General features: G+C 41.6%; 1 protein-coding gene across 2 annotated transcripts in view; it reads right to left on the bottom strand.

Moving 5' to 3' along the window:
- RPA1 (replication protein A1) overlaps positions 1-25,100 on the bottom strand; it is a 140,554-nt gene that overhangs the window by 34,676 nt on the left and 80,778 nt on the right. For both annotated transcript variants that reach the window (XM_077480572.1, XM_077480573.1), the window contains 7 exons: positions 22,242-22,365; positions 18,573-18,675; positions 10,283-10,351; positions 8,152-8,344; positions 7,933-8,072; positions 4,788-4,936; positions 2,494-2,623 (listed from right to left, as the gene is read on the bottom strand). In XM_077480572.1, the coding sequence (XP_077336698.1) occupies positions 2,494-2,623; positions 4,788-4,936; positions 7,933-8,072; positions 8,152-8,344; positions 10,283-10,351; positions 18,573-18,675; positions 22,242-22,365 (908 nt within the window). The remainder of the gene's footprint in view (positions 1-2,493; positions 2,624-4,787; positions 4,937-7,932; positions 8,073-8,151; positions 8,345-10,282; positions 10,352-18,572; positions 18,676-22,241; positions 22,366-25,100) is intronic.

Raw genomic sequence — 25,100 nt, 5'->3', positions numbered from 1 at the left:
GTCTCGAGTGAGCATAAACACTGTGATATAACATGATCATGAAAACAGTTCAAGCACTTGAAAGAACAGAATGGTTTAAGCTGCAGAAATCCATTTCAAAAGGCTCACGTGGCTATTTTGGAGTAAGCAGTAATTTGATTAGAGGTCGACTCTCAAAGAGAACATAAATAGGAATAGAAGTAGCCAGGCACGAGCAGATATTCAATAGTAAGTGCATGTGGAAGCTACAGCAAATTCATTTATTCAGGGTAGGGCTGAAACAACTAATCGATTAATCGACAACTAATCGATTATGAAATTAATCGATTACTATTTTCATAATCGAATAATCGGCCACTAATATAATGGGGTTAACAAAAAACTAAAATTAGCACTTTATAGTACAAAAAGAGCAAATCACTACTGTAAATATTACTTTCACTGTCCCATAGTAAAACATTAACCCCTTACAGTAGCGATTTGCTCTTTTTGTACTAATTTTAGTTTAACACCATTATATTACTAAACATATCAGACCTGGGTCACACCTGTTTTTTGGTGCTTTTTTTCAGAAACACACTACAGTTCATTTACATGGTTTCCTATGGGACACGTTCACATCCATGATTTTTTCAGCTGCTGCGTATTTGGAAAAGACAAGGACTTTAACGCAAAATGGTGCTATTTTGGTTCAATATATTTCAATGGAGAAGCTTCAGAAAAGCATGTAATAATGCGTTTTTGTGGCAATTTGTGTTTTTTAATCTGCCCAACAACAAATTGGCCAAAAGAAATATGTAAAATTTAAGGTTATTAACAGATTATTCGATTAATCGAAACAATAATCGGCCAACTAATCGATTATGAAAATAATCATTAGTTGCAGCCCTAATTCAGGGACATACAGTGGGGAAATTAATGAAGGCCCCTGCAGATTTCATAAGTTTGCCCACTTACAAAGAAATGAAGGGTCTATTTTTTTTCATCATAGGTGTATTTTATAATAGACAGAATATCAACCAAAAAAAAAAAAACACAATACAAATGTTATAAATTGAGTTGCATTTCAGTGAGTAAAATAAGTATTTAATCCCCTACAAACCACAAATAATCAATTCTGGCTCCCACAGACTGGCTACAACATGTGTGCTACACAGATTAGTCCTGTCAATTTAAAAAGGTGCTCTTAACGACAACTCGTAATGTGTATTAAAGACACCTGTCCACAGACACTTTTCCCCATTCAAACCTCACGATCATGAGCAAGACCAAAGAGCTGTCAGGGACAAGATTGTAGACCTGCACAAGGAGGGAATGAGCGTACAAATCCATCAGCAAGAAGCTTGGTTAGGAGACAACTACTGGACCCATTATTTGCAATTGAAATTAATACAAAATAACCATCAATCGCCCTAGGTCAGGAGCTCCATGCAAGATTTTGACTCGTGGGGCAAGGGAGAGCATGAGAATCGCGAGGGATCAGCACAGAACTACACGGGAGGAGCTTGTAAATTATCTAAAAGCAGTTGGAACCATAGTCACCAAACTATTGGTAATACAATACACTGCCAATAACTGAAATCCTGCAGCGCCTGCAAGGTCCCCCTGCTTAAGAAGGCACATATACAGGCCTAGCTGAAGTTTGCCAATGAGCATCTAAAGGATTTAGGATTTGGAGAAAGTGCTGTGGTCACATTAGACCAAAATTTAGCTCTTTGGCATTACCTTGACTTGCCGTGTTTTGGGGAATAAAAATGCAGACTATGACCCTAAGAAAACCATCTCTATGGTCAAGCATAGAGGTGGAAACACGTTTCTCTGCTAAAGGTTCAGGCCGACTTTGCCGCATTGAAGGGCCAAGCATTGTTAAATCTTGAATGGGAACCTTATTCTCTCAGCGAGAAGACTGAAGAGGAGTTGTGGATGGGTCTTACATAACAATGACCCAAAACATATCAAAGTAATAAAGGCATGGCTCAAGAAGAAGCTTAATCCTATATAAAATTTATGGGAGGGACTGAAACTGAGTTGCCAAGCGACAGCAAAGAAACCTTAAGGATTTAGAAAAGATCCGTAAAAGAGTGGACCAAAATCCCTCCTGAGATGTCTGCAAACCTGGTAACTACAAGAAACATCTTACCTCTGTGCTTGCCAACAAGGGTTTCTTCAACCAAGTACTAAGTAATGTTTTGCTTGGGGATCAAATACTTATTTTACTCACTGAACTGCAACTCAATTTAAAACAGCTGTGCGCTTTTTCTGGAATTTTGGTTCATAGCATCGCTATCCTTTGACATACACCTGTGATAAAAATTGCAAACCCTTCATTTCTTTGCAATTGGGAAAACTTACAAAATCGGCAGGGGATCAAATAACTGTACCAGCATGTGCAGCTGTATAGAACTGAAGGACCAATTTGGATGTCTCCAGGACATGGCTACTAATTACTTCATAGAGAAGGGAAGATATAAGAACAGAGGTCCAACTATATAAAGAATTCATTTGAAACCTTACTTTTTCACCATGTCCCAGATTCTCATTCTTCACTTCCAGCAGGGACTTCCAGTTGGTATTTCCTCCTCCTCCACTACCGCGAGACTCTGAGATAGATGTGCCATCTAATGACTGGCCCTCTGAATCAAACCTTTAAGATAAACAGAAAATAAAAAATAAGTCAGTTTTAAAAGAATCTGTCAGGACAACCTGGCACAAAGCCCCCATACAATGTTAGATGCTGCAAGAGCTGGGTAGCCAAAAGCATTCCAATTTCCAGATGGGCATATCAAGATGCAGAGGTGTGCTCCATTAGTGAACCTACACTGCATCTGGCAATCAGAGAATGGTATCTTTGCATGATAGAAACTATAACTGTTCTGACAGGTGCTCTTGAATCCTACTGTGTTGTAGAAGTAAAAAAAAAAATGTATTTCCTTTATTCTTAGACTTGCAAGAATGTGGCAGTTTGTGTCAGAGTTCTGAAAAATGCATACCGTATATACTCGAGTATAGGCCGACCCGAATATAAGCCGAGGCCCCCAATTTACCCCCAAAAAAACTGGCAAACTTATTGACTCGTGTATAAGCCGAGGGTGAGACATGCCTGTCCATCCCTGTGTGTGTGTCCGTCCATCCCTGTGTGTCCGTCCATCCATCCCTGTGTGTGTGTGTGTCCATCCATCCATCCATCCCTGTGTGTGTGTGTGTGTGTCTCCATCCATCCATCCATCCATCCCTGTGTGTGTGTGTGTCTCCATCCATCCATCCCTGTGTGTGTGTGTGTCTCCATCCATCCATCCATCCCTGTGTGTGTCTCCATCCGTGTGTGTGTGTGTGTGTGTGTGTGTGTGTGTGTGTGTGTCCAGCCTACCTTTGTCCCGAGCCTCCGTCCCGTGCCTTGCCTCCTTGCCTCCGTCCCGTGCCGTGACTTGCCTCCTTGCATCCGTCCCGTGTCGTGCCTTGCCTTGCCGCCGCCGTCCCGTCCCTTCCCTTGCCTCCGTCCCGTGCCCTCTTCGTCGGCGGCCATTGTAAAGTTCAAAAGCTGCGCCGCCGCCTTCGCCTGTGATAGGCGGAACACTGAATTTCCCAGCAGCCTGTGTTCCGCCTATCACAGACGTCGTATCATCCTCGTCCGTAGTACGAGGATGATACAATGTCCGTGATAGGCGGAACACAGGCTGCTGGGAAATTCAGTGTTCCGCCTATCACAGGCGAAGGCGGAGCCGGAGGCGCGGCTTTTGAATAGAATGGCCGCTGTCTGTCTGCTCGACACGCTGATCGAGCGGGCAGACAGCGATGACTCGAGTATAAGCCGAGGGGGGCACTTTCAGCCTCAAAAAAGAGGCTGAAAATCTCGGCTTATACTCGAGTATATACGGTAATTTCTGACTGGGGGCACGCCCCAAACAAGTCATGCTAAATATATAGGGCGATAGGAGTGTGAAAGATCATTTTTAGTCAAAGGCAGTAGCAAATTACCAATAAACTAGGCAAAACAGTAATGTGTATGATACAAAATAAGAATCTAGGGCAAACTTTGGTTGACGCTGCATGGGAGTTTTACAAGCTGCATTTTTTTTTTTTTAAACTGAAAATCGCAATGAGTTTTCCCATGCTGAGCAGATAAATTCTACTGCAGCTCAGCATCAGTTTTACTGCAGATTGATCTCCCCTGCCACACAAGCACGTCGAAGAGCAGTGTTTCATAAACCGCTACGAGCAGAAACAGGTTTTCATTATGTATATCTTCTCAGCATGTATGGCTGGATATCCCTTTGAACAAAATGCATATCTATATGAAAGCATGTAGAGATAGATGAGCACATCTATACAAGCACACATTTTTATACAAATCAACACATAACTATATAGATATATATGTATGGCAGGCATCTTTAGTACCAGAGTTAAGAAACAGGACAAGTTCCCCAGCTATCCCATGGCGCTACATTTACTTAAAGGAATCTATACAAATAGCAAGTTCTAGAAAAGAACCAGTCAAGGGACTCCTAGGAATGGTAATGTATGCTTCTGTTCTGAGCCTCCTAAATGCAAGACTTGCAATTTTATCTTCAGCTAGGATTTGATGTGCTAGCTTTGGGAAATCATTACACAGACATTTCTCCAGAACCAAACAGGTTAAAAGCCTGCAAGTGTTATATTCGAACATTTGACATTGCCAGAGTGCCCACTAGTGTCTACATGTGGAAATATTTTAAGAGTCTGTTGATGTACAGCCATGTCCTGTTATGGCTTCACGCTTTACTAAACACTTCTGACTGGCCACTGTAACATTACAATCCATGGCCTACCATCCTCTGAGCTTGAACGCCTCAGGAATATCTGGATTGATCATGACAGTACTAGATGACAAGACTGACAAAGACCGCCCTCCAAAGTCAGACAGCCTTGCTCCTTTGATTGCCACAACAGGTAGTCTGGAGCCATCAAATTTATCTGCCTGTTTAGGAAAAGTGAGGGGAGAAAAAAAAAAAAAAAAGTGTCAAGTTAAAAATACTACACACAGTTTAAATTGATTATTAAAGCATTTAATAAACAATCATTATGCTACAACATCCTGCCTGCAGTGCGACATCAAAACACACTGCCATGGACCTTCCACAACGGAATGCCTTTACAGCCTCAAGTTGCCAAATATGCTATGAACACGCAAGGTTCTTTTACATACTATGTAAAAATATGCCTTTTCAATTGTATTAGAAATGGCAGCAAACATGATCCCAAACCAGAATAAAAAAAAATAAAAAAAAAGGAGAAGAAGAGCACATTTCCAACAAGCATGGGGTTTTCTTCCTCTGCACCAATATATGTCTGGCATCACACAATAGTCTAAACCACACCAACATTTGTATTTGGTAGTGTAGAGTAATGATACAAGAGATTTAAGATAAAATACTGAGTCAGAGAAAATAGTATCAACTATTTTTGGTTTAGTAAGCGAGTTAGTATGCCTCTTAAATAGACAAATGCTTGGTACTGTGTGTCCAATTACTTTCAGTACCTGAAAAGGTATAACACCAGACTTGAGGGTAATGGGGGTGCAATGCTAAAATAGTAGTTGATGGTTGTGCTTTTCAGGTTTCTCCCATACTTTAAATTGGTAATTTGGTTATTAATACTATAGCCACATATTAAACTAGACCGGCTAGAAAAACATTCTAGAACTTCTTAAAGTGATTGTAAAGTCTGCTATGTGCAGCTGGTTTTGCACAGAGCAGCTCAAATTCTCCTCTTCTCTGGTCCCTCTTGGGCTCTCCTGGCACCTGCCTCCTGTCGAGTGCCCCCACAGCAAGCAGCTTGCTATGGGGGCACCTGAGCCAAGCCGCTCCCCGTGTCCATTCAGACACAGAGTCCCAGTTCGGTCCGCCTCCTCCTGATTGGCCAATAGACTAACAGCAGGAGCCAATGGCACCACTGCTATGCCTCAGCCAATCAGGAGGGAGAGTCCCGGGCAGCCGAGGCACTTGTGGACATCGCTGGATAGATATGGGGCTCAGGTAAGTGTTAGGGGGGCTGAGGGCGGCTGCTGCACACAGAAGGCTTTTTATCCTAATGCACAGAATGCATTAAGATTAAAAAACAAAAACAGGGGTGCCCAACCAGTGGCCCTACATAGGACTCCTCTGATGAGGCCGTGACCTCCTGCTATGGGATAGCAAGCACAGATTGCAGGCTGCCGATCTGCCATCCCAGGTGAATGGATGGATGGATGGAGCAAATGCATTCTGCCTTGGACAGCACCATCTCCTACACTACAGCCACTGATGCCTGCAGAAATTGCAGGATAAAAATGGGCAGTTGATGAATATCACAGTAAGTATGGTCATATTTATTAGAAAATTTTGAGCAATGGGCATAGTCTGGCAATGGTTATTAGGCTGCTTTCACACTAACCCACAGGTGCACCACAAAGCATCTGCAGTTTTCCTGCACTGAGCTAAAATCTATTATATCCTGTAGGCTTGGTGCGATTGCCATTGTGATCCCTGACAATATTCTTTCTGAAAGCACACGAAAAATTCTGAATACAGAGTTTTTGTGCGCTTTCATAATTTGCACCAAACTTGCAAGACATAATAGAGACCAATGGATAAACACAGCTAACCCGCAGAAAAGCTGCAGCCACATGATTGGTCCAAACGGGTCCACTTGTCCTGCGTTATGAACCCAAATACTGTGCGTAATAAAGTGCAAAGGTGCTCAATGAAAGATATGGTTGAAAGTAGCAATGTTCAAAGGTCAATATATAGCCAGCCCTAGGCAGTATAAAAATGTGTCGCATGTCCTGCGATTTCTTAGGATAAAACAAAAATGTATCAATAAGACTATAAAATATATCAAAACACTCAAATGACAGCGATAGGAAATCTATCCATATGGTGTGCACATGAAGTGAAAAAACGGTGCTCAAAAAGGTGCACTACTATTGCAATCCTTAATGGCATATAAAAGCATACAAAAAAAAAAAGAAAAAAAAAAAAAAGTTTCCTCCATATAGGTATATGCTGCAAATTTTCTTCTAGATGAAAGCAAAAAAGATAAATAGTGTCCATATAAGGTGCCATGTAGGTAAGTGGCTGTATATTAGCAGTGTCAGCATAAAATGACAAAGTGCTGGTGACAAGCCTCTGGCATAAAGTGCTAATGATAGGCGACTTCCTGGTTCCTGTGCCGAGTAATGTATAGATGTACCACTTACATATACTGCCTAGGACTGGCTATATATTGACCTTTGAACATTGCCTCTTTCAACCATCTCTTTCATTGAGCACCTTTGCACTTTATAAAACGCACAGTATTTAGGTCATAGCACAGCACTACCTTCACTTTATATATTTTCTGGGTTCTGATATTTCCTTCAGTGTTGCAGCATGTGGTTTCAAAAAGAAAGAAAAAAAAAAATGGACACATTTGGGAATATCATTGTATTGGGTCCACTTGCCCGTTTTTCAGGTGGACCTGATTGGACCCTCCATTCAACTCCATGAAAAAAAAGAAAGGGACCCGATCCCCCCTGTCTGGGCACATCAGAGGGTCAAAGAGCAGAGTGATGTTAGCTCTGCATATGCAGAATGGACACGGAGCAATCATCCTCCTGCTCCTTGGGAGATCAGCGCACAGATCACATGCAGAGCAAGCAGATTCCACTCCGCGTGAAAGGGGCCTTCATAGGGGGCTCAGCTCATTAAGGGCTTGTTTACATTTGCAGTTTGAGGTACAGTAAAAACCCATAGTTGAGATGTGTTTTTAACAACCCCTCCAACCAGTGGTGTAGCGTCAGGGATCACAAGGGCGATCCCACCACAAGTAATTCGGAGCCATTTTATTTCAAATTATTTAAGTGCTCATGCTCTTCAAAAATGTTGAGCACCCCCGTCTTAAACCCAACCAGCTTCATAATTAAAGGACACCAAAAATAAATAAAAAAGTACTTACATCTTCACCCCACAAAGTGGTCGAGACCATCTTGCCCGACATGTCCATTAAATGAATATTTCGCCTTGAGACTTCGCGGTTGTTGGATTTTATAGTCACCTTTGTAACCTCGTCAAAACTCTTACAAACCCCAATAATGTCTAGAATGACAAAAGGCAGGTTCATGAATAGCTGGTTTAGCTAGAAGATGCCTGGCAGCTACTAATATAAAATACCAACCTAGTAGCGTGTCCTTGTTTTTGTTTTCCAACTCAGAAATGGGAACAAAATCAAACTGCACCGTTGGGACATCAGAGGTGTCATCACACGGGATAACAGAAGTTTCGCTATTGAATGTCATTTCATAGTCATTCTTTACAGCTGTATATTGTTTGTTAGCAATCTTTAAAGTTCCTTTTGAGAAGTAATATACCTAGACAGACAAAAGACAGTGCCAAGTATGACAGCAAGAGGGTATGAGTAATAAACCTGCACTCCAAACATTTTAAAAACATTTAAAAGACAACATACTGACCAACGGGCACCAATATTAGTTCCGAGCATAAGGTTTCCATATAGAATAGTAACATGACCCCAAAATCAGGAAAAGGCTTTTGTGGGTAATAAAAAGTAAAAGTAGTGACTATGTGGTGCCTTCTCTATAACTAGATAGAGAAAATAAATATTATAATATAATATTATATAATAAAAAAAATATAAATTATATATATATATATATATATATATAATCAATTTTTTTATTTATTTTTTTAATGGAAAACTGTACAGAGAGGAACACAAAGGCTATTATTGCACGCCCTCTTCTAAATATGCTAGCTACTTTGCCAACTCTGGCTTCAATGCTGTCTGAGATACCATCCAACGAAAATTCAAAGGGGAAGAGAAGAGCAAGGGATGTAAGCAAAAATGCTTTGTTACTGCACCCTAGGCAAAAACAATCATTGTAGAGCAATGTGGGCTCCAGTGCAAAAGTTGCCCTTTCATTTCCCTACTTTAACCAGAGTGCTTTGTGCAACAGCATGGACTTCAGAACTATGTGGGCCACAAGGTCTGATGCTTGCAATAAGTATTCACAACAGAAGCATAAAGCTCCAGGCATCTTTTCCATATGCCCATTCAGAAAGAAGACACTAGTGGAGGGGGATTTGAGGTAAGGAAACTGTAAGTAGGATCATTAAAAAGGTGAGCACACCCTTTACCTGCCTAGCAGTATTCCTGTTAAGATGGGTCACCGGTAGATCCACAGTGGCATTAGACCACCATTTATAAAAAAAGAACAGTCTAGATACACTCTGAAGAGGGATGTACCAGCAGGTTGGTCCTCCAAATGCAGTGCAATAAGCACTGCATCAATAAGAGCCAAAACCACCACATAAAATATCAGGGACTGTGGTGTCTTTACAGACTAGCGGAGAGAGACTCCCTAGCGGAACAGTCCCTTGACCTCCTGCACTGAGGCAAATGTATGCTCTGGCCTCCTGCGGAATTTTTATTTATTTTTTCTAGTATCAAGTGTAAAGAAATAATATCCCTTAAAGGCCTAGAGTATCAAATTCTCCTTGAAAATGGAATCACCTACCAGGCTAGCCCTGCATGCCCAGCCCAGCAATCTAAAATCTTAGGAAAGGCAAATTTAGATAGTTGCTATGTACAGACCAGTTCAAGTGGTGATGCAGTGGGAAACAGACTGAAGTCAATGGCAAACCAAGCCAAAGAAAAAAGAAAAAAGTGAAGAAAGAAGACTAGCAAAGACTGGTTAGAATTTCTAAGCAAAGCTAAAAAAAAAGGCATCCTCTAAGACTAGCAAACAGCTGAATCTGTGTAGATGAGTATTCTGGGCTGGCCTACAGTTCATTTGCCAGTGTGCAATCCTCCTGTATGTGGCTGTATAACTGACAGTATCTGAATTCCTGTCCTCAAAATGAGGAAACAAAATTCAAGATGCTTGTATTTTTATCATCTGCACATTAGCAGGCCTACCAGCTTCAGAAGCCAAGACAGAATTTTCTTTGGGCTATCAGAGATACTTGCTAGATATAACAAAAAGCTTTTGTTAAGAAAAAAAAAAAAAAAAAACTTCCTTTCAAGATATCTATAGCATTCTCCAGGTTATTTACCCATTACAACATGAAATTCAAACAAATCCTCTTTCTGCTGCTCTCACATTGCTTCATTAACTAATAGGAATGCACCAGAAGAGGCAGCCAAAGTTCTATACTATCAGAATGGCTGGAAAATAGCATGTCAAAGGACCAGCATTGGGGCACAACAGTAGGTATTGAAGGCACCTCTTCTACTTCACTTTGGTACAACATTGTATTGTATACTAAAAATGGAGAGGAACATTCACCTTATTCACTTCAATAATTGAAAAAAACTTGTCGGCTTGCTCGTTAAAAGCAGTAGCACGGATCTCGCCCTGAAAAAAATAAAAATTAAATTTTGTTACGGAAGTAAATTTTTCTGGAATGATAAAAAAAACAGACATGAGATGGGGAGAGAAAGACGACGATATACTGTTATCTTGCAAACAAATACGGTGAGCCTATATGTACAGGTGAACACCATGGAATCATTTGCATCCCAACTTAAAGCAAAATAGATTCATAAGCAACACTGGTGTGAAGGCAATACCAACATCCACAATATTACTATTTAACCACTTCCCGACCGGCGCACGCCGATGTACGTCGGCAGAATGGCACAGGCAGGCATATTGGCGTACAGGTACGTCCATTTTTATATGCCGCCCTGCCATGGCGTGCGCGCCGATCGGGACCCCCGTGAGTCCGGTCGCGGGTCCCGATCACCGCAGGGATACCCACGATCATCTCACGGGGCCGCTGAATGGGGAATCTCCCCATTCTGCCTAGCAACAAGTGACGCTGATCTCTGCTTCATGTGATTGGAGCAGAGATCAGTGTTCACTAACACAAAGCCCAGCCCCCCACAGTTAGTAACACGTCCCTAGGAAAACTTAACCCCTACACTGCCACCCCCTGGTTAACCCCTTTCCTGCGTAAATTACACTGGCAGTGATCAATGCATTTGTATAGCATTGATTGCTGTATAAATGACAATGGTCCCAAAAACGTGTCAAAAAAGTCCGATGTGTCCACCATAATGTCACAGTCACAATAAAAATGGCTGATCGCCGCCATTACTAGTAAAAAAAAAAAAATTTATAAAAATGCCATAAAACTATCCCCTATTTTGTAAACGCTATAACTTGCACAAACCAATCAATCGCTTATTGCGATTTTTTTTTACCAAAAATATGTAGAATACGTATCGGCCTAAACTGAGGGAAAAAATAGTTTTTTTTAAATATATTTTTGGGGGATATTTATTATAACAAAAAAGTAAAAAATAATGCTGTTTTTCAAAATTGTCGCTCTATTATTGTTTATAGCGCAAAAAATAAAAACCGCAGGGGTTATCAAATACCACCAAAAGAAATCTCTATTTGTGGGGAAAAAAGGACACCAATTTTGTTTGGGAGCCACGTCGCATGATCCCGCAATTGTCAGTTAAAGCGACGCAGTGCTGAATCGCAAAAAGTGGTCTGGTCTTAAGCCAGCAAAATGGTTCGGTCTGAAAGTGGTTAAGCATTTATAAAAAAAAAAAAAAAAAAAAAAAAAAAAAGCATTTAGCATCATTATCTTGCAAATATATTTTGTTTGGGCTATTTGGCTGCCTGGCAGACCTTACCAAACCTAAATATTACAGGATTACATGCAGGAGAGCAACTATTTGACTTGGGAAAACTATTTTCAATTGAACAGTTCCCAATTTATAAAAAAACAAAAACAAACAATATGCCTCTAGTTAATAATAATCAGGATGATTAACTAATTAACTTGGAAAAAAAAAAAAAAAAAGCACGTGATGTGTGGGCTACAGTGTGCTTTGTACCTAATTTGATGACAAAGATGTCACTTCTTGCAGTCGCTGCCCAGGCTCTGAGATGACTCATCCACCCCCTCCATACCCAGGGCAAGGAGAGCTAATTATTTGAGAACAGATTTTTGTTCTCACATCAGAGAAACAACATCTGCACATGAAAACATTTTACTCACTTTGCTTTTCTATAAGTGACGAAGACTAGAAAGCATGACGAGTCCCAAGTATATCAAATGAGGTTAGGAGGGCAAACGCAGAATCAGAAAAAAAAAAAAGTGGCTGGCAGCTAGCAGAAATATTAGCGAAGGCTTAAGATACAGACTATTTTCCTTTATTGTTTGTACATCGGGCTCTGCCCTTCTTAAAAGGCTTTCATTGCACATATCCGGCTATTAAAGCTGCACCAGGGGTCCATAGAGTCTGCCCCATTTTTTTATTTTTCCATTTATACATTTTTCTGTTTACTTTTATAAGCGTATAAAAGCATGTTTGAATTCCTCCCTTGACAGAAAGGAATTGGATAAAAGGTGCTCTTAAGGCAGTAGAAAGACCCAACACGTGAATGGAATCAGACCCACAAGAAACCATCATATCCCCCCCACCCCCCCCCCCCCCCCCCCCGCCAGAGGTGTGGGAATCCATGGAATGACCAGACTGAAAATGGATCATTTTGGAGGAAAAACCTTGCTAAAAAAAAAAAAAAAACATGCCCATGAGGAGGAGACCAAACCTACCACTGAGAAAAACTGATTCCAACAAGAAACTAGTGATGTTTTAGCCATAGATGAGGGACTTCAACTTAAGCACAGAGCTATATTTAAGGACAGTGGGTGCCTTGGGGTCTTCAGCCAAATTAAATTGGGCCGATATGACCCATTTAACCACTTCAGGACCGCCGTATTGCCAATGTACGTCAGCACAATGGCACAGGCAGGCACAATCACGTAGATGTACGTGATTGCCTTCCAGCGGGTGGGGGGTCCGATCGGACCCCCTCCCGTTGGATACGACGGTCCCCTCCAGGAGCGCTCCGTGATGAGGGGATGGCCGTTCGTTTTCGGCCACCCCCTCTGGATCGCTCCTGGCCAATGAGAAGCTTCCTCCCACTGTGTATTGTTTACACAGGAAGGAGGAAGTGATGTCATTCTCCTCGGGGCGGTCTTTTTGACCGGACTACGAGGAGAAGACTAAAAGTGCACCAACACTACACTGACATGTAGGTACACACAGGCACACAAACCCCCCCCCCCCCGATCCCCCCTCCCCCCCCCAGTCACAGTGTCACTGATTGCATTGATCATTTCTTTACTGATCAATGCATTCAGTGTCAGTTGTGACAGTAAAAACTGTCAGGACAGTTAGTGTTAGGTCCAGGGTAGCCCCCTATCACCCCCCAATAAAGATTTAACCCCCTGATTGCCCCTAGAGTTAACCCTTTCACCCCCTTTTGCCAGTGTCACTAAGCGATCATTTTTCTGATCGCTGCATGTGTCGCTAGGTAGCTAGTTATTTTTTTAGGTTCACCGCCAGGTTTTTATATCGCTAGGTACCCCGATATACTACCCAATAATGTTTTTAACCCCCTGATTGCCGCTAGTTAACCCTTTCACCCCCTTTTGCCAGTGTCACTAAGCGATCATTTTTCTGATCGCTGCATGTGTCGCTAGGTAGCTAGTTATTTTTTTAGGTTCACCGCCAGGTTTTTATAGCGCTAGGTACCCCGATATACTACCCAATAATGGTTTTAACCCCCTGATTGCCGCTAGTTAACCCTTTCACCCCTTTTGCCAGTGTCACTAAGCGATCATTTTTCTGATCGCTGCATGTGTCGCTAGGTAGCTAGTTATTTTTTTAGGTTCACCGCCAAGTTTTTATAGCGCTAGGTACCCCGATATACTACCCAATAATGGTTTTAACCCCCTGATTGCTGCTAGTTAACCCTTTCACCCCCCTTTCACCAGCGATCACAGTATAAGTGTCACTGGTGACGCTGGTTAGCCAGTTAGTTATTTAGGTTCCCCGTCAGGTTTTTATATAGCGCCAGGGACCCCCATATACTACCTAATAAAAATTTGAACCCCCTGATTGCCCCTAGTTAACCCTTTCACCACTGATCATCGTATAAGTGTTAGGGGTGACTCTGGTTAGTTTGTTTTTTATAGCATCAGGGCACCCACCATTTATTACCCAATAAAGGTTTAACCCCCTGATCACCCGGCTGGGTGATATCAATTAGGTTTTAGGGTCAGGGTCTGCGTCGCCCCAGGCAGCGCTAGGTTAGTGCCAGTACCGCTAACACCCACACGCAAAGCATACACCTCCCGTAGTGCTATAGAATCTGAACAGATCAATATCTGATCAGATCTATACTAGCGTCCCCAGCAGTTTAGGGTTCCAAAAAAACGCATTGTTAGCGGGATCAGCCCAGATACCTGCTAGCACCTGCGTTTTGCCCCTCTGCCCAGCCCACCCAAGTGCAGTATCAATCGATCACTGTCACTTACAAAACACTAAACACATAACTGCAGCGATCGCAGAGTCAGGCCTGATCCCTGCCATCGCTAACAGGTTTTTTGGTAGCATTTTATATTTAAATCCGGAAGGCAGTGCTTGGTTTTCGGGGTCCCGTACGTGGCTAGGCTCCCAAAAAGTCCCCCACATGTGGTATCCCCGTACTCGGGAGAAGCAGCAGAATTTATTTTGGGGTGTAATTTGACTCCTGCCCATAGCATGTGTGAGCAATATATCATTTAGTGACAACTTTGTGCAAAAAAAAAAAAAAGTTTGTAATCTTCCCGCAACTTTTGGCAAAATATAAAATATTCCATGGACTCAACATGCCTCTCAGTAAATAGCTTGGGGTGTCTACTTTCCAAAATGGGGTCATTTTGGGGGTTTTGTGCTATTTTGGCATTTTATGGCCTTCGAAACTGTGATAGGTAGTGAGGAGTTAAATCAAAAATTTGCACCCTTAGAAATCCTGAAGGTGGTGATTGGTTTTCGGGGTGCCGTGCGCGACTAGACTCCCAAAAAGTCCCACACATGTGGTATCCCCATACTCGGGAGAAGTAGCGGAATAAATTTTGGGGTGCAATTCCACATATAACTATGGCATGTGTGAGCAATATATCATTTAGTGACAACTTTTTGTAAAAAAAATTTTTTTTTTTGTCATTATTCAATCCCTTAGGACAAAAAAAATAAATATTCAATGGGCTCAACATACCCATCAGCAATTTCCTTGGGGTGTCTACTTTCCAAAATGGGGTCATTTGGGGGGGATTTGTACTGCCCTGCCATTTTAGCACCTCAAGAAATGAGATAGGTAGTCATAAATTAAAAGCTGTGTAAATTCCAGAAAATGTACTCTAGTTTGTAGACGCTATAACTTTTGCGCAAACCAAAAAATATACGCTTATTGACATTTTTTTTACTAAAGACATGTGGCTGAATAAATTTTGCCCTCAATGTATGACTAAAATTTAGTTTATTCGATTTTTCTTATAACAAAAAGAAGAAAATATCTTTTTTTTTCAAAATTTTCGCTCTTTTTCCATTTATATCGCAAAAAAAAAAAAAAAAAAAAAATCGCAGAGGCAATCAAATACCATCAAAAGAAAGCTCTATTTGTGGGAAGAAAAGGACGCAAATTTCGTTTGGGTGCAATATTGCATGACCGCGCAATTACCAGTTAAAGCAGCGCAGTGCGAAATTGGAAAAAGACCTCTGGTCCTTAAGGTGTTTATTGGTCCGGGGCTGAAGTGGTTAATAAGGGGGTCATAAACATCTGATGAGAATTTTGTTATGTACACACTTTTGCCATGGAGATGGACCAGGCAAAAAATAAAAATAAAACAGTATAAGAATCACATTAGACTTACACCATTTTGGACTGCACTAGAATTTTGGTCGATTCACGCCAGGGGACAGTGAGATTACTATACATGTCACCCGTTTATAATGTATGTTCGATTAGCAGTTAAAGTACATGTGTATTTTTTGGCATTGATATTTTATATATATTGAAGTTATTGGTATAAATGAGTGAGAATTGATGTGCTGGTATATATGCCGACTCTAGATGGAGAGCGTGGACTAAAGATTGTAGGTCCATGTGGTAAAATGCAAGCAGGTGCAGCAGGAGGGAACTGCTTGCTTGCACAGTGAGAAAGTAAGCACAGAGTGTATGTGTGCATGACCGTGTACCCAGCGGATGAAGTCAGCTATAATTCCTATGGTGTTTTCCCCCTTCCATAGCAGAAACTAGGAGAAAGTGGGAAGTATAAAAAGGTACTCAGCAACCAATGTAAATTGGGTAGCTCCCTGGTGCTCGGTCTGATTGGCCTGTTCATGGAGTCAGTCTTCAAATACCGGGCAATTGCCAAGGCAATAACATCTCGGAACCTAGAAAGTAATTTGTTGCCAGAATAGTATCTGCAAAGCACGTCATATAGAACCTAGTGCCCAACGGTCACTTCCAGATTGTCTCTGCACAGTCCAGTCCAGTGGGGGTTGAATGTGGTGCTCCAAAAAGTCAGGCTTAGGAATGCTGCAATTTTATTTTTTGCTTCATGCGTGTCTAGTCTTTTAGTAGATTGCATAATAACCCAAAGGTAAATTACTTCCTGTTCCTTAAATGGACCAGAAAAGCGCAATTTTACCATGTGGGTGCCATGGCACACAACACCACAGAAATCTAATTTTCTGTTTAACCGGTTCCCGACCAGCGCACGCCGATGTACGTCGGCAGAATGGCATGGGCAGGCATATTGGCGTACATGTACGTCCAATCTTCAATGCCGCCCTGCCATCGCGCCGCTGGCGGCACGCTCGCATGCCGGTTGGGACCCCCGTGAGTTCGGTCACGGGTCCCGCGGACTCGATCGCCACGGGCATACCCGCGATCGTCTCACGGGATGGCTGAATGGAGGAAATGCAGTGTAAACAGCATTTCTCCATTCTGCCTAGCAACTAGTGACACTGATCTCTGCTCCATGTGATTGGAGCAGAGATCAGTGTTCACTAAATGAAAGCCCAACCCCACCACAGTCGCTGATCGCCACCATTACCAGTATAAAAAAAAAATATTAATAAAAATGGCATAAAACTATCCCTATTTTGTAAACACTATAACTTTTGCGCAAACCAATCGCTTATTGCGATTTTTTTCACCAAAAATATGTAGAATACGTATCGACCTAAACTGAGGGAAAAAATGTTTTTTTTTATATATTTTTGGGGGATATTTATTATAACAAAAAGTAAAAAATAATGTGTTTTTTTCTTCAAAATTGTCGCTCTATTTTTGTTTGTAGCGCAAAAAATAAAAACCGCAGAGGTGATCAAATACCACCAAAAGAAAGCTCTATTTGTGGGAAAAAAAGGAAGTCAATTTTGTTTGGAGTCATGTCGCACGACCGCGCAATTGTCAGTTAAAGCGACGCAGTGCCGAATCGCAAAAAGTGGTCTGGTCTTTGACCAGCAAAATGGTCCGGTCTGTAAGTGGTTAAATTGCATCTAAACCCAAGAACAAAAAAAGGCAATATATTGCAGTTTACCAGTCCTTAGATGCATTCGTTTTCTCCATTCGGGCTCTTTTTCCCCCCTTTTATTTTTACCTGTAACACTGTCAACAAAATACTAGCGTTTCCAGCTTTCTTCTGTGAACTACAGAACACCTCCTCCTGAGTAAACGAGTAGGTGAATAGGTGGAGGCATTTTTAGTCCCAATCTAAAGAAAAGCCTAGTCATCCATAGATACAGTACAGTGCGTGTTATTTTCATTTTTGGTTATGGGGTCGGAAAGGCTTTAAGTGATTAGCTCATGGTTTTTCACAGAAGTCTGCAATAGGCAAAAATTTATTCATTCCAGGTACTCCTATAGCACCATCAATTTATGCAGCGCTTTAAAAACATTATATACACATAATATATATATTTATTAACATACATACACATTTTAATACATATATTAAAATGTGTATGTATGATAGAGAGATATAATACCGAATATAATTATATATATTGATGGTGCCATAGGAGTACCTGGAATATACCTGGTATGTGTGTGTGTGTGTATATATATACACATATACACACATACACACATACATATATATATATATATATATATATATATATATACATACACACACACACATATACATATATATATACATACATACATACATATACATACACACACACACACACACACACTTTCCACTAGCCTAAAATGAGGGCTGGCAAGGAGCTGGGCTGCGTTGGCGTGGGGGTAGTTTTCACAGCGATCACCTTGGGGGAAGAAAGCAGGGAGGAGAGCTGCAGGATCACAGGTGAGGCTGTGCTAAGGGGCACTGATAAAGTTAATATTTATTTTTGTAACTTAATTCTGCATAAAATATTTATGTGGAATCTCATGAGATAATTTATGAGGGCAGAATTAGGGGCGGGGCAGGGCAACTGGTGGCGCGTAACCCTTTAGGCCTGACTAGTAGCTCGGGACTTTTGAAGTGTGTTTTTGAGGTGTGCAGATATTATATTCCTAATGAGTTGAGGAAGGAGTTTACTAGAGTGTCTTGTCTCAGGAACTCCACAAACAAGCATTTGCAGTGACATTTACAAAATCTCTTCCAACATATTTGGCTATAATCTTGTTTTTTTTTTCAACATAAGTGGAGCGTCTCTGTAAAGTGCTTCAAATGTGTTAAAAAACACCATTGTGGGTAGTCACTTACACTCTCATCCACCATCTCGATAGAAAACAGCTTCCCCTCCCCTCGAGAGTTGCTCCAAGTGCGAATCTGACCTTTGTTGGTAACTCGAGCACGTATAGTCCACCTGGAAACAAATAATGCCATACAAAAGCTACTAAAGCTCTCTGTTATACTTCAAGACAACCATATAAGAATTATTATTTCAAACAGAAGAATACAATAGGGGAGGGGGTTACTTGCTGGCATAATAAGGAGTTTAATGATGGGATACAGCAGTGAAGTTAAAAGCACAGCAATAAGTGTGCGGTACCACAGGAAGCTTTTACAGATTTTAGCACAGCCAACAAATCTAATCAATAGCTAGTAACCTGCAAAAAAAGTCCCTTCTCTAAAGCACCACGGCCTGCTTGCTGAAAGAAAATCCAATACTACAGACAAGGTTTACATTTAAACTACCGCAGTGGAAATGGGCTAATGTGCAGATAATATGTGCTACATTAATGTTTATGCTGGGAAAAAAAAGTGGGTAGAGTAGGTCACATTATTCTGATTGAAAAAAAGGCTCATTCGGGGAGAGGACATGAAATTATTTAGCCTAAAGAAAATTGCCAAAGGACAGTTTTAAGACAAGTAATAAACAGTACCCCCCTATTCCCATTTTTCCCGTAAACCAATAACTACTATAATCTGTACATCATTCTGCTTTTATGAAATACATTATAGGACTGTTTGTATGAAAATATGGGCTATCCTACTATGCTAAAAAGCTTTGCTGCTATATAGCATTGAACATTAATAACTGGTCTCGATGTACACAGATATGAATACAAATTAGGCCCCTTTCACACGTCTATGACTTGTCCTACAACTTGGGATAGTAAAGTCGTATGTTAAGTTGTTCCCCATGATTTCCAGGGACTACCATTCACCATTCATATTAATACAACTTCAAGACATGCCGACTTCAATGTAGTCCCTGCACTACTTTGGTCCAACTTTGTTCCTACTTCAGCCCATTGAATAACACGGAAGTCGGATTGCCGTCTTAACTTATCCGACTTTGGTATGCAACTTGTGCTCTGATGAAGGGGAACTCCACACAAAATGTGGAAACCAAAAAAAAAAAAAAAACCACACGCAACCAGCATGGGTTCCCCCCTCCAAGAGCATACCAGACCTGTATCCGAGCACACAGCCCGGCAGGTCAGCAAAGAAGTTGGAAGAGATGCCAGAGGTGCCTAATAAATTACTTTAATAATCTTGTCTACGTTTTATTTTTTTTATTTTTAGGTAAATGGGTAGGAGGGGTGGGGGTCGGGACAGGGGGCCAATATACCCCCATACTCATTCATAAAGAGTGGAGGGCAAGGACAGGGGGCTTCCAGATTTAGATAAGCTTGAGCCCATCATCAATGACCAGGGTTGTCGGAAAGAGGCCCTTGTCCTCAACATGGGAACAAGGTGCTTTGGGTGGGGGGCACCATCTGCCTCAAAGCACCCACACCCCGATGCTGAGTACATGCGGCCTGGGACGGTGGGGGGTGCTAGCTCGTCCCCAACACCTTTCTTGAGCCGCTGGGCTGTGTGCTTGCATAAGGGTCTGTTATGGATATTGGGGGGACACCAATGTTAATTTTTCAGCATGCGAGTTAAAATCCATACCAGACCAAACGGCCTGGCATTCTCTTGGAGGGAGAAATCATGCTTTTTTTTTTTAACCCTGTGCGTGGAGTTCCCCCTAAAGATTCATACTAGACAGTGTCTGGTATTGTCAGGGATCAAAGTCAGATACCTGTTCATTGAAGTCGGGCGCACGTCAGAATTCAAGGGCAGGGCAAAGTCGGATCCAGTGTCATACAACTGTGACAGGGGCCTAAGTGAACATTTCCACTGTAATAGATCAGATTCTTAAAGTGACCCTGCTCGGTCACAACAAAAAGACAGCTATAAAGTCTCCTGCAAGAGAAGTGGTAGTACACTTAAGTCTATGCTGCCTACTTTAGCACCATGTTCAAGAGACATAAGGGTCAAACGGATAAAGCCAGCCATAGGCGGTTCAAACCATGATCGATCAACTAGGGTACAACCAGCCCGACAGATTTTACATGCGATTATCACTGGTGACCGTTATAGCCGCATGTAATAATCACCGTGTTCTCTGTGCAGGGAAAGCCATCGCCATCGGGAGAACACAATGGCTCGGCGGGAGGGATTGCCCTGTCAACACTGATAAGGGAATCAGCAGGGGGACACAGGCATCAAACTCCAAGAAAATGTCAAATGCTGAAGAGACTGCCAGTAGGGTGCAGTGCTGAAAGTACGGGACATGGGCCACCTGAGAAGTCAGTATAACACCTTCTCCAGCGGGAAAGTTAGTCTGCCCTTTGTTAGAGCCTGAAGGAGTTGCTTTAGGCAGTTTCCCACCAGATGAGTCATTTTCAAAAACAGCTACATCGTGAACCAGACAAAATCTCTGCTATATATGCGCATCTCTGGCAAACCTGTCCTCTGATTTCTTGCAGATTTTGTGTGCGTTAATTCCTTCACAAAAGCAGTGTACATGCAACATCACAAAACTCCTAGGACCAGGAGGCTGAATAAACACTCACCAAATCTACAACACCCAGGGACACATTGCTTTTGTACAGCCATTTCAGGGAACTTTGACTTGGCTTCAAAGTATGCGATGCGCATGCATGTCCAGGTCAATTACTCCAATAATACTGAACCACGTGGTACAAACGTGACTGCCAGGACACAGTAGTCTATAATTTTCCAAGGTGGTTGGTCGATGTGGAGACTCTTGGTGTCAAACTCTTGGCTATCAGCCCATTGACCACTATCCTGATTACTACTACTTCATGTCCGTTTGATTATTTCTGGTAAGCACGTGTCACGTTGACTCCTTAAAGGGGTTGTAAAGGTAAATATTTTTTCACCTTAATGCATTCTATGCATTAAGGTGAAAAAATATCTGACACTGCCGGTGCCCACAGTCCCCCCGTTTTACTTACCTGGCCCCTCGAAAGTCCTGCGCTCGCCCCCGCAGTCCTCTTCGCCACTTAGACTGGCCGCTGATTGGCTGGAGTGGATGGATTGAAAGCAGCACAGCCATTGGCTCGCGCTGCTGTCAATCACATCCAATGACGCAGCATGCCGGGGCGGGGCCGTGTGATACAGCGAGCGGCTATAGCCGCCGGCTGTATCACGGGAGCTGGCCCGCAGGTGCTTCTCACCATGCGAGGGAGCTCACATGAACGTGAGAAGTGCCTGCGGGAGGAAGCAGAGACAGCCGCAGAGGGAACCCAGAAGAGCAGGTTCGGGGCCACTCTGTGCAAAACGAGCTGCACAGTGGAAGTATAACAAGTTTGTTATTTATTTTTATTTATTTTTTTTATTTGACTTTATAATCCCTTTAAGCGGACATGGATTGTCCCTTATAACCATTTTAGGAACAAACTTTTTGTCTACTCATTATCGGGACTGTTTTCACCACATGGTGGTTATACTACCATTTCAGTCATCTCCTCTATATTTTTCGATGTGGAAGGTTGCAGTGTTGGACTTAATACACATTTTTGCACAATGCACTTTATCATGTATCTGTTCGTATAACCATTTGTGTTTATAATTGGCTACACTTTTTATTTAAGTATTAAAAACAAACATTCAAGAAGGAAGGACACTTACTTTGACTGGTATGGGTTTAGACTGGCAATTGGCACCACCTTTGCTTGTGATCCACCGGGAGTACTAAAAACGCCTCCCCCGCCAAACGCTTTAGATACTCCTCTGTTCATAAAAGGCGGGGGAGCTGTGGTAAAAGAAAAATCCATACAAATCTCTTAAGGAAGATGACTAAATAAAACACACACTTAAAAGTTGCAGAATTATTAGACACATATAGGCGGAAGTACGTGACTGTAGGGTTCAGCCCCAAGTCAGAAACCACACAAGCTTTTAAGCCTCCATAATACAATGAAGTAAAAAATAACTATGGAACCCACAAGGCTCAGGAGAAATCACGAAGATGAAATCAAGAGCCTTTAAAGGGTCTAGTCTGAAGGGAAGACTGAGCCCACATATCATGGCACTGTCTGCAATGCAGATATTACTCAACATGCCAAAATAGAACAATGTGCCTGAAGAGGCATTCTGTTAACTCAAATCTGCTTAACACCATATACAGGAAAACAGTGATGTAATCCTAACAAAGTGCTCTAAAAATATACCAGGTTTATTAATGAATGAATTTTCCAGAAGTGAATTGAATAGAAAAACAAATACATAGCATTATATACAGCAAACTCGGGAAAGGTCAAAAACACATACAACTGATAAAAATCAGAAGACAGTGCTGAAAGACCAAATTGATATTACAGGACCATGAATGCTATGATCAATACAGAAATAACAAACTCATTCACATTTGTAATTAAAGGTTTCAATGAGCCATCATCTTTTTTTGACAATTAGATTTATTTAAAGTCACCTCTAAACTATACTATAATTTAAGTTAAAAAGGCGCAGGATTCACTTTTTGAAAGTTTATATCTGTCATGTATCTGTTGCTGTCGATGGATATTTTCCCCCCAACTTCCCGTCTCAATAAAAGCAGCGATGACAACCTGTTCTTCCAACAAAAGAAATCTATAGAACAGTGATCTCCAAATTGCAGTCCTTTGCTTGGTTTTATCCAGCCCTTGGGACATTATTCACCACACTAGCAACAATGGGGCACCACTCCTCCCCACCGACCAAGGGACGGGGCACTGAATGAAGCTGACCTTTACACTCTAACCACTTTCCATCATTTTACCCCAACCTCCCTCCTCTCACAACAACCATAGATTTAAATTGGATTTTTTACTTATTTGTAAAACTCCTCCCCCCCTCTCCTTTAAAAACTTCCTCTGCACTGCTGAGGTTATCAGTTAAGCAAGAATGAGGTCTTCCTGCTGCCCACAGGATGTGTGCTATATTAATGTGTCACATACAAGGAGGATTTGGAGTAAACTACAGTAAATACACCATGGCCAATCATTAGGAAGACAGCTGTCTCTTCCCAGTTCTTCCAACTGGTCCTCTGGTGATGTGCCGCAGCACCTGCGTGTCATCAATGGGCTCCATTTGATGGACATGGGTATGCTTATAAAGACTAACTTAGCAAAAAAAATGTTGAGGGGACTTAAAAACTAAAATAAAAAAAAAAACTTGTGGTGAAATTCCTCTTTAATGTGCGTACATTGAAAGACCATAAAAAAAAAAAAAAAACAGATTGCTCACACCTGTGCATTGCAGAATGCCATCAACACAGGCAGACTGCGGTGTTATTCAAAATAAAAGGTCACAAACATTTGTAGAATTGCGTTTCACATTTTTCTGTGGTTGTGGTAATGTATTTAGTATGGACAGGCCTTAACACCTTCTCACCCAGCCTATAGCAGACTGACTGGGCAGGAAGGGGGTAAAAGTGCCCAGTATTGTGGTTAGGGATTCATATATTATCCACTTTAGCCCCAAAAGGATTTACCCCCTTAATGGGCAGGCCATTTTTTGCAATACGGCACTGCATTGCCTTAACCAACAATTACGCAGTATTGCAGCATTGTACAAAAAATAAAATTGATGTCATTTTTTTCCTCACAAATAAAGCTTTCTTTTGGTGGTATCTTATTACCTCTGCGGTTTTTATTTTTTGTGCTATAAAAAAAAAAAAAAAAGTTTTTTTTGTTTTGTTTTTTTAGGGACCAGTGACATTGGTGATAAGTGCTATAAAAAAAATGCACTGATCAATGTATAAATGACAGTGGCAGGGAAGGTTTTAACACTAGGGGGCGATCAAGGGGTTAACTGTGTTCCCTAGGTGTGTTCTAACTATGTGGGGGCTGGGCTCACTGGGACAACACAGATCGCCGTTTCTGATCACTAGGAACAGCAGATCTCAAGGTTCTCCCTGTCAGAACAGGGATCCACCTTGTTTACATCCCTGTTTTGCCCCTCTGTACCACAATCGTGGGTGTCCGGTGGAATTATTATTATTGATTTATATAGTGCCAACATCTTCTGCAGCTCTTGGACATGAAGTCCTCTGCCGGATCCGCATCGGGCGGTGCATGCACGCCCACAATATCTACACAGGTACATCATTTCGCGCAATAGAGCTGCCCTGCCATAGTATATGTATGGTGGGCGGTTCTAAAGTGGCTAAGATCATGTTTTTGTTGCAGCAAAATTGATGAGCCGACTATCTACACAGAAGCCAACTTTTGCAGAGTATTAAGATGACTTGAGTAAATACTACACTTGCATTTGGATATGGTTATACTAAACTAGAGAGATCAAAGCTTCCAGCTATGAAATTCCTTTCCAACAAGTGCATTTGTTTGCCATTTGAATTCTATAGGCCTCAATTTATTAAGCAAAAAGACTGTGGCTTTTATCAAAGCAAAAATCAAAGTAAAGCAATTGTTAGCAAGCATCACAAGTTTAATTAAAGTGGTACTGAACTCCTTTCAGCGAGTCAATACCACTAACGGCACATCCATC

The sequence above is a fragment of the Lithobates pipiens genome, unplaced genomic scaffold, assembly GCF_037356315.1.
Source record: "Lithobates pipiens isolate NorthernLeopardFrog02 unplaced genomic scaffold, aLitPip1_a1.2 Scaffold_16, whole genome shotgun sequence".
Taxonomy (NCBI): Eukaryota; Metazoa; Chordata; class Amphibia; order Anura; family Ranidae; genus Lithobates; species Lithobates pipiens.
Note: the sequence above shows the minus strand (reverse complement) of the source record. Positions and strands in the feature narration are given on the sequence as shown.